General features: G+C 35.8%; 1 protein-coding gene across 1 annotated transcript; it reads left to right on the top strand.

Moving 5' to 3' along the window:
* The first annotated feature begins 2,820 nt into the window (after positions 1 to 2,820).
* Positions 2,821 to 9,262, top strand: LOC133313204 (UMP-CMP kinase 3-like). The gene is made up of 12 exons (XM_061514537.1): positions 2,821 to 2,841; positions 3,312 to 3,363; positions 4,145 to 4,262; positions 5,042 to 5,198; positions 5,297 to 5,377; positions 5,743 to 5,850; positions 5,941 to 6,044; positions 6,486 to 6,541; positions 6,684 to 6,700; positions 7,019 to 7,150; positions 7,269 to 7,288; positions 9,238 to 9,262. The coding sequence occupies exons 1-12, from the start codon at positions 2,821 to 2,823 to the stop codon at positions 9,260 to 9,262; spliced, it is 891 nt and encodes a 296-aa protein (XP_061370521.1).

Raw genomic sequence — 9,262 nt, 5'->3', positions numbered from 1 at the left:
CCGACTGGTCTCTAGTGGAGGTTTTACCTCCACTTTGGAGCCGAGGGGAGATGATGGGCCTCCGTGATTGACCCTTAGAGTCTTGTAGTAGCACTCCCTGGATTCTTTCTGATCTCCCCTTATGGTGATGACCTCGTTCTTTGCCCCCGGCATCTTCAGTGCCTGGTGTTTGGTGGAGATTAACATGTCCCAGTCGTGGATTGTAGGTCGGCCAATGATCACGTTGTAGGAATAAGAAGAGTCTACTACGACGAACCGAACCCTTCCAGCTCGAAATGCATCCTTCATTCCTAAGGTCAGCTTCAAGTCTATATAGCCCTTTGGAGGGGATGGCTCTCCGTTGAACCTAATCAACTCAGTGGCACATGGTTTCAAGTCTTTTTCATCCAAGTTCATCCTTTGGAAAGCGTCCCAAAAGAGTATGTCCGTCGAGCTTCCATGATTAATGAAGATTATTTTAACCCGGCAGTTAACTAGCACCTCGGTGATCACCACACCATCGGTGTGTCCAGGTACGACCATTTCTAGGTCTTCTTGAGTAAAGGACAATCTTGGGGAGCGAGATTGCTGGCTTTCCCTTTGAAGGTCGGCCTGTCTCTTACCGACATGACCTCCTTCAGGTAATTTCTTCTTGCATTTGCTGTGTCGCCTCCTCCACCCAAAGCTTCGCTTATCACGTTGCACTCAAATTCAGCTTCTTGGAATTCCTCATCTTTATCTTCGACCTTCTTGCCCTTCGAAGGGCGGTTTTGTTCCTGATCTTTCTTATCCTCTCACTTCGGGCTACGACTTCTGCTCCGGCTTCTTTGCCTTCGCTTACTATTTTTCTTACCTGAGTTCAGATAATGTATTGCTTCAATTTCCCCTCTCTGACATGTTTCTCAATAGCATCTCGGAGGTCCCAGCAGTCATCCGTGGTGTGACCATTTTGATCATGGAAAGCACAGTATTTGTTCTTGTCTAGCCCGCTCTTGCTTTTGAGGGGTCGAGGTCTCTCGATGTTGCGCATTTCAGTCTGAGCCACTTCTTTCTATATCCGAGATCTGGACATGTTTAATGGTATGTAAGTGTCATATTTGGTCCTTGGAGATCAGCTGTTCGATCTCTTGTCATGGGAATCGTTTCCTTTCTTTGACCAATGTTGATCCCGGTCTTTATTTTTCTTACTTGGGCTCCGGCAATTAGGACTTCGTCCTCTGGACTCCACATAAGCCTTCTGCATATCTTCGACATCAATGTACTTGTCTGACCTACGTTGAAACTCTTCCAGATCGTTGACCGGGTTCTTGTAGATTGACTTTGTGAGTGAGGAATCACCATCTAATCCTGAGATGATCAGATGCAGGTGTACTGGCTAAGTTAGGTTCTGAACCTTGAGGGCGGCATCTTTAAATCTATAGAGGTATTTCCTCAATGAATCATTCTCCTTTTGTCGGATTCTTCCCAACTCAAAAGCCGACATTGGATGTGCCTTACTTGTTGCAAAATTCAGACGGAAAGTTCGAGCCAGGTCTTCGAACGAGTCGATCAAGTTCCGGGGAAGCCTGGTTATCCATGCAATTGCCTGACTTGTCAATGTCGTCGCGAAGACTCTGGCCTTAATAGGTCCAGTTATCCCGTTGAACAACATCTCAGTCTTAAAAGCCTCTAAGTGGGCATCCGGGTCTTGACTTCTGTCATACGGAGGTATCCTGGCACTCTTGAATCTCGGCAGGATTGCCAAGTTCATGAGCCTTTCAGTGAATGGGCTATCATTTGCCTCCTCATCATGGAGATAATTATCTCATTGGTTGTTGACTGGTCCTCCGCCTTCTTGGTGATTGCCATGACAAAGAGTCTGCACAATCTCGGTTGTTGTGACCATGTTCTGTTGCTGCGGCCCGCCGATTTCGACCTGACCTGCCCCTCCAGCTCGGCCTTCGGTGTTTTGGTTTCGTATCTCAGCCTCCAATTCCTCCATCCTCTGGGCATCTAACCTTTGTTGAGCCAAGAATCTGTTTTCCATCTCTTGCATCCTTTGAAGGATTGCATTCATGGCCCTAGGGGTCACATCTCCTGGCTGATCATTCTGTGGAGGTGGGCGCGCTGTCTCCATCGTCGCGTTGGTCTGGGTTCTTAAGGGCGGCACCTGCGTGCCGACCTCTCCGACCTGAACCTCCACCAGCACAAGAGACACTGCTGACTGGAGATGTTCCAGCGCAATCTGGTGCGGCTGCAGTTGAGCAGTGCTAGACGTCGAACGGGTGTTCTTCATCGTGGAATGGGAGTCAAAATTTATCTTTCCCACAGACGGCGCCAATGTTCGGTTCTGGAAAGACCGTATTGCTATACCGTATGGTATGCCCTCAGAGATACTGTATAACCAGATGTATACTTGGCTTATAGTCGATGTCCCAATCACTGCGCACAAGCAATAAGCTTATAGCCAAGACGTGGGTGTGTGCACAGTGTTGGCAGCAATAGTAAATAGGTTAAAAGTGTGTACCTGGGGTCTTTAAGCTCTTATTTATAAGGATTACCTTCCTAGGCTTGGGCCTTTTGAGATCTCCCAGATTGCACTAGGATTCCTCCCCCTTTCTATTGGGATGAGGTCCTTATCTTGAGTATCCTTGTTGTTTAATATTGTTAGGACTATAGAGAATCTATCCTTTGATGATCTCTTGAGCAGGTGGTTAGGATATGATGAATATATCCATAACAGTTAGTAAATAGTCGCTCCATAATTTGCCATATCGAAAGTTGTGAATTGCATAAAAATATTTTAGTGCTTCAAACTTTGCAGAAATACCTGAGCAAGCATTGCAACGTATCTCAAGAATCATGCCGATGCAGAATTTGAAGGTTTGAACTTTGAAAATAAATATATTTTTTCTTTCACTGGTAAATGTGTTATACATACAGCTGTACGATATGTTAGTGCTGTATGTCCAACAAAATATAGTTTTTTCTTAGCAATCAATATGAGCTTCAAACTTTGTTGTGAGTCATTTTATTGACAATATCATCTTTCATGCAGTATAATTATTAACTGTTTTATATGGATTTAGTGTGTGTCATTCAAAAGGACACAACTTGTGTCCTTTTAGTGACTTACACAGAGTATGACAGGTCATACTCTGTGAAATTCTGAAAAGTTACTTTTTTTTCACTTTACACGTCAGCGATGTGACTAAAGAGAGAAAAAAAATAGCTTTTCAGATTTACACAAAGTATGACCAGTCATACTTTGTGTAAATCATCTAAAATGACACAACTTGTATCCTTTTAAATGATAGTCTTTTTTCCCTTTTTTTTATATACCTTCATTGTAGGATGGAAATGGAAGCCTTCTAGAGAAAAAATCTACAGTTATTTTTGTGTTAGGTGAGCCCTGATTGATTGAATTCAAGTCAAGGATATTCATTGTCATCTTCCGATTCTTCCCTCTGAATAATCTTTCGATTAAATTCTGATGCACTTTGAGTTTGTTTCACATTGTTCAAGATGACCCTAGCCCGCTGTAATTCTATATATCTTCCTCGTGTTGTATTCATAAATAATAAGTCTATTGGGAAGATCTGTCGTACTTACCAGCAAGATCCTAATAAAATACTGAATATATTTATTCTTTAGTAGAATCATATAATCTGACTTACTTAATAATTTTAGGCTTATATTTATTTCATTTTGTATGATGTAACTAAATTTTCTACATACACAAAAGATGGGTGAGTCTTACTTCTTTTCTCTTTCTCCTCCTATTTATGGATTTCACTTGCAATCTTATTTCTAAAACATAAGATAACTATTTTCCTACAACATAAGAAAATTATTTCCCATAATTATAACGGGAAACTTGCATTGTCTCTGCAGTACCTTTCTTTCGTCGTTATTGTTGCCAACTTTTTTAAGCATGGCACGGATTTTTTATTATTTATTATTTATTATTTTTTTATTGTAGTAATTTATATAAATTACCAGCTATTACTAATTTCACTTAAGGCTTAGCTTTTGTCATTTACCATATAACACAATCATTTTCTTTTTATGTTCCTTTTCCTTTTGGAGAGTGTATTTATTTACCCATTTATGTCTGCAATGTGTTTATTGGAATTGACTTTTTCTGAAATCTAATTAAGTTGATATTGATATGATAATGATACAGGTGGCCCAGGCAGTGGAAAGGGTACTCAATGTGCAAACATTGTGCAACATTTTGGGTATACTCACCTCAGTGCCGGTGATCTTCTGCGAGCAGAAGTTAAATCTAGTTCTGAAAATAGGTACGATTATATGCTTCATCTTAGTCATGTTGTACTGACTGTTTATTGTCCCTCCTGTCTTGAACCCTTTTTTCTGAAAGAAGAACCAATATTTGTAAAAAGGAAAAAGAAGTATCATTTTAAAGGACACAAGTTTGTGTCTTTTAGGTGTTTTACAGAAAATATGACAGGGTCATACTTTGTGTAAATCTGAAAAGTTTTTTTCTCTCTTCCCAGTCACATCGCGCTGATGTGTAAAGTGAAAAAAGTAACTTTTTAAATTTACACAAAGTATGACCGGTCATACTATGTATAAATCAATAAAAGGACACAACTTGTGTCTTTTTAATGACACACACTAAACCCTTTGTAAAAACACTCATTTCTTTCATTTCAACTTAGTGTGGATGCATTAGTATGCATTTGGATTTAAATTTCACGTTTTGCTTTGACTTCTTTTGATCATATTGCGGGGGCAATTTGGGAGGACTAGTGTGTATAATATCAAAATATATGTTCAATTGGCTTTACTTTTTTCATGCTCACAAGAGATGCAGATTATCTCATATTATTGGTGCTAGATATTCATGTTTTGAGAATATCTAATTATATCTAGTATTTTCTTTCACATTGCTTACCAATTGTACTTAGTAGAAATTATTCGTATTTTCTCATATTAGCTATTGTGTTTTCCTTTCCAATTTCAACTACTAGCACTGATGTTAGTCTGCCATCATGTATTGGGTTTAAATTATCAATATCTTTTAGCATTTACACATTACATTTATGATGTTTGATAGTACAATGATTCAAAATATGATTAAAGAAGGAAAAATTGTTCCCTCCGAGGTAACAATTAAGCTTTTGCAACGAGCAATGCAGGAAAATGGAGATGACAAATTTCTTATTGATGGTTTTCCTCGCAATGAGGAAAACCGTGCAGCATTTGAGAATGTGGTAATTGTTATTTTCATTAAATAGAACTTTTTCATTTCTAGTTATTTCAAGTATAGATAATTATACTATTAATTTCAAAATGCGTTATGGTTTTGCAGACTGGAATAGAGCCAGCATTTGTTCTATATTTTGATTGCCCTGAGAAAGAGATGGAGAGGCAACTTCTTAATAGGAACCAGGTTGAGTTTTTTTTTCATTTACTCAAAAAATCATGATTGAACCCTATTTTATAATACTGAAGTAGCTTCTTTTTACGAACACTAATATAAGAACAAGACATCACTCTTAGAACCAACAACCTAGGCTCTAAGAGATCCTCAAATTGCCAATATTCATTGAATACATGCCTCCCTCATTCCCCACATTCCTCCTTCTTTTATCCTATCCCCTAAGGATATTCTAGAGCTAACTAACTCTCTTCCTTTTCTCTCTCTATAACAACCTCTATATTGTTATTATATTTATCCCTCATATTTCAAGCCCATCAAATTATATATATGTTTCCTTATGCTTTTTGCCCTTAATATTTTTTTCAATTTTAAAGGGAAGAGAAGATGACAATATTGAAACAATAAGGAAACGATTCAAGGTTTTCTTGCAGTCTAGTCTCCCTGTGATTAATTATTATGATGCAAAGCAAAAAGTTCGCAAGGTAATTGGTAGTTGTGTTTCTACCATCTTTTTGTTAAGTTTGTTGGTTGCCTCTTGTTCTAAGGACAAAGCATAAATTTTTCTTTCTTAGATTGATGTTGCAAGGCCAATTGAAGAGGTATTCGAGTCAGTCAAAGCAATTTTTGGTCCAAAAAATGGGAAGGTAAATCACTATGTTTGCTTTATGTCAAAACTTTATGAGCCTATTTGGAGCACCTGATAAAGAAGATAGGATAGGATAACTTATCATATCCTACTTTTATCTCTTGTTTGGTGGGTCAATAGGATATGATTAGTTTATCCTATTGTCTTATTTTATCCTATCCAATACATGATTTCTTATCCTATGAGGGGAGCTGGGTTAAGATTCAATAGGATAGGATACCAATATTGACTACCTAATATATCCTCACGCTATCCAATATATCCCCACGCTACCCAATATATTTATATTTATTGCATTATATTTTATTTTTTCTTTCTCCTTTCTCCTTCTATATAATCTTATCAGATTGCTAATCAGGTGCTCATCAAACACAAGACATGATATAGGCTTATCATCCCCATATCATATCCTGCCCTTATCAGCCCCATATCATATCCTACCCATATCCTATTCTGTCCACCAAACAAGCCCTATATGTATAAGTTCCATTTTGTATCGAAAAGAAAATTTGGAAATCAATGTCATCGTTGTTGATTAGGAATGTATTTATCTTGATATTACAATATTTGTATACTATAATTTAACTAATGTGTAATGTTAGTCTTAAATTTTACTTAAATTAGTAGTAATTCTCCTATATTTTCTGAGCTGAATAGATTAAAATGCAGGTAAAAATGCCAAAAAGGTGTGTAAAATAGGTCCACTATGGAATTTGGACTGATAATGGCAATTTTGTAAATATGCTGATATTCTTTTGCTATTTAATTACAGGATAACAGTTTAGTAGAAGAAAAGAGCTGAGGTGGAACAATTTGAACCATTGATTGATTTTAGAGTAATCAAATGGACAACATTCACTTGGAGCTTTAGTTTAAGTCAGAGTCTTTTTTTGTAAAAAAGAGAAGAAAATTCGTTTAGTCAATTTTAATTTTATTTTATTTTTTGAGCGCTTTTACTTAATTTTCTTTGCAAATCTGAGTTTAAGCTTTGTAAGTTCTTCAAGATACATGCACAAGGAAGGACATCACTCTTGAAGGGATTCAAGAGGAGAGATTTCCGCGTGCAGCTTTTGGATTTGCGTACTGTGGTTAAGCTTTTCGTAGTTTTAGCAATTTCATTTGTGAAGAACAAATTGGTCTGTACTTTTAACTCTGACTATTTCTGATCTTTGTGAATGAAGAACACGGTTTTTATTAAGTTAATTTACATTCTTGCTTTAATCTTCAACATGCATTGCTTATTTCTTTTTCTAGAATTCTGATGAAGATGACAGGTACCCATTAATTGATTCAAACTGTTGCGCATGTTCTTGATGTTTGATTAGTGAAACTTTCTTGGTTTGAGTTCCATGGGAATGGGCTTAACAATTCTTGCATGGACTTGTATTGGGAAATTTGAATTTATGAATTTCATTCATTCAAGATTCCAAGTTTAGGAATAATCTGGGAAATAATTTGATTATAAGTCATAACTAATTGATTCAATATTAAGGGATTAGTATGAATCAATTTCAGAATTAAAATTGGGAAAGTTTAGTTAAGTTCTAAAAAAATAAAATTCCATTAAGATAATTGCTACAACAGTTAAAACGCAGACATGCAATTTTTAAGGGAAAGTCATTGAAATCAAAATTCTAGAGTTTTAATCTTGATTCTTACTCATTTGAAAATGTTCTGATCATTCTTGGTTTAGTTTACATTTTAGAAATTACATTTTTCAAGTAATCACATTCACCTTCAAGAAAATTGAAAAAGAATAAATAAAAGAAATTGAATTTCTCGTTCCCTGTGAACGATAATTGAATTCTTTTTGAATTCTATACTTTTACAAACCTAACATGTAATTTGTGCCTTGCATGAGTATTTTAAGAAATTTAATTTTATATACATTATTAATATATATTTTTCTTATGCACTTATTGTAAATATATAAAGTGAAAAACACTTCTACTTTCACAGGAGAAGTGTCTTCTCATACTTTCGATTTTTGTGCCACAAATTTTATTTGTTTATTTTTTAAAAGCTAGCGGACCCCAATTCATCTATCTCTGCAGGAAATGGAGCTCTTCTCTTGCCTACAGAAGAAGTATAATCCCCATATATAAATGTTTAAAATGAACATTTTTCCCATCTTTTTCTTTATCAGATTTATTTGTTTTACAATACATTACGATAGGATTCACATTTAAAAAATAATAATAATAAAGATATCAACAAGATTCCAACCAAAAAAAAAATACATAGGGATTTCAAGGTTAAAAGAAAGAGAAAATATTATTTAAAAAAAGATTATATGGCATTCAAATAGAGATAGTAGCATAACTTTCAGGAGAGAGGACTAAACTTTAAAGTAAGGGTGGATTATTGTGGTGATTGCTTCATGTGAATGTTGTAACCCTGTTTGCATACCCCTTTCTTGAAAACTTTCAATAGAAAACCAATGGTTGGCTCACAACCTATGCTTGAGACAATAAAAAAGAAAAAATATATATATGAAACATTTTCAAGGGCAAACCAGACTCCTTAACCCTCAAGTGTGATCTACTTTTCTGATTGTAATACTTTCCTTGGCACCAACTGTTGTAACAATTGTATAAAGCTTAGGTTGTGTATATGTTAATATTGAGAAGAGAAAACTGGCAACCAACTTAATGCTTATGGATATCGACTTGCTATCACACTACTTACTTGCTTCATAAGGAAAGTGCAAATTATGAAAATGGTTTTGGAAACTTTGTTAAATTGACACGCCCAAGTTTAGACAGAAGTTCAAATAAAATTTAAAATTTCTTGCAATCTTACTGTTCCACCTTTCTTTTTACTCTTTGCATCAATACTATGGCAGCCTTTTCACTTGTCTTACATATGAGAACTTCCTGAGAAGTATAAAGGAAAAGCATCTTGAAATTATAAATGATTGAATTTTCACAACATAAAAGTGATATATTATGGGAGGTAGCATATTCATATTACCACTTTTTTCAATTACCACCTCATTACCATTCTAATCACCATTAGATTCAAAGTTATTTTTCTTTTCTTTCTCTTCATTCAACTTTTTCTCTAATCCAATGGTGGTTAGAATGGTAGTTGAGTGGTACCTAGTAGAAAAAATTGGCAATATGAATATCCTTCCGCATGGTTATTAAATGTCAATTCAATGGTCGTGCCATTCGAACTTCATACTTTTCCAGGAACTGATGTTTATTTGTGGTATTTGCAGGCTGATTGAGCATGTTCACCCTTGA

This window comes from Gastrolobium bilobum, unplaced genomic scaffold (genome assembly GCF_033153095.1).
Source record: "Gastrolobium bilobum isolate Gb01-03AN ecotype WA unplaced genomic scaffold, APGP_CSIRO_Gbil_v1 utg24468, whole genome shotgun sequence".
Taxonomy (NCBI): Eukaryota; Viridiplantae; Streptophyta; class Magnoliopsida; order Fabales; family Fabaceae; genus Gastrolobium; species Gastrolobium bilobum.
The sequence above is the reverse complement of the archived record's forward strand: the minus strand, read 5'-3'. Positions and strand labels throughout refer to the sequence as shown.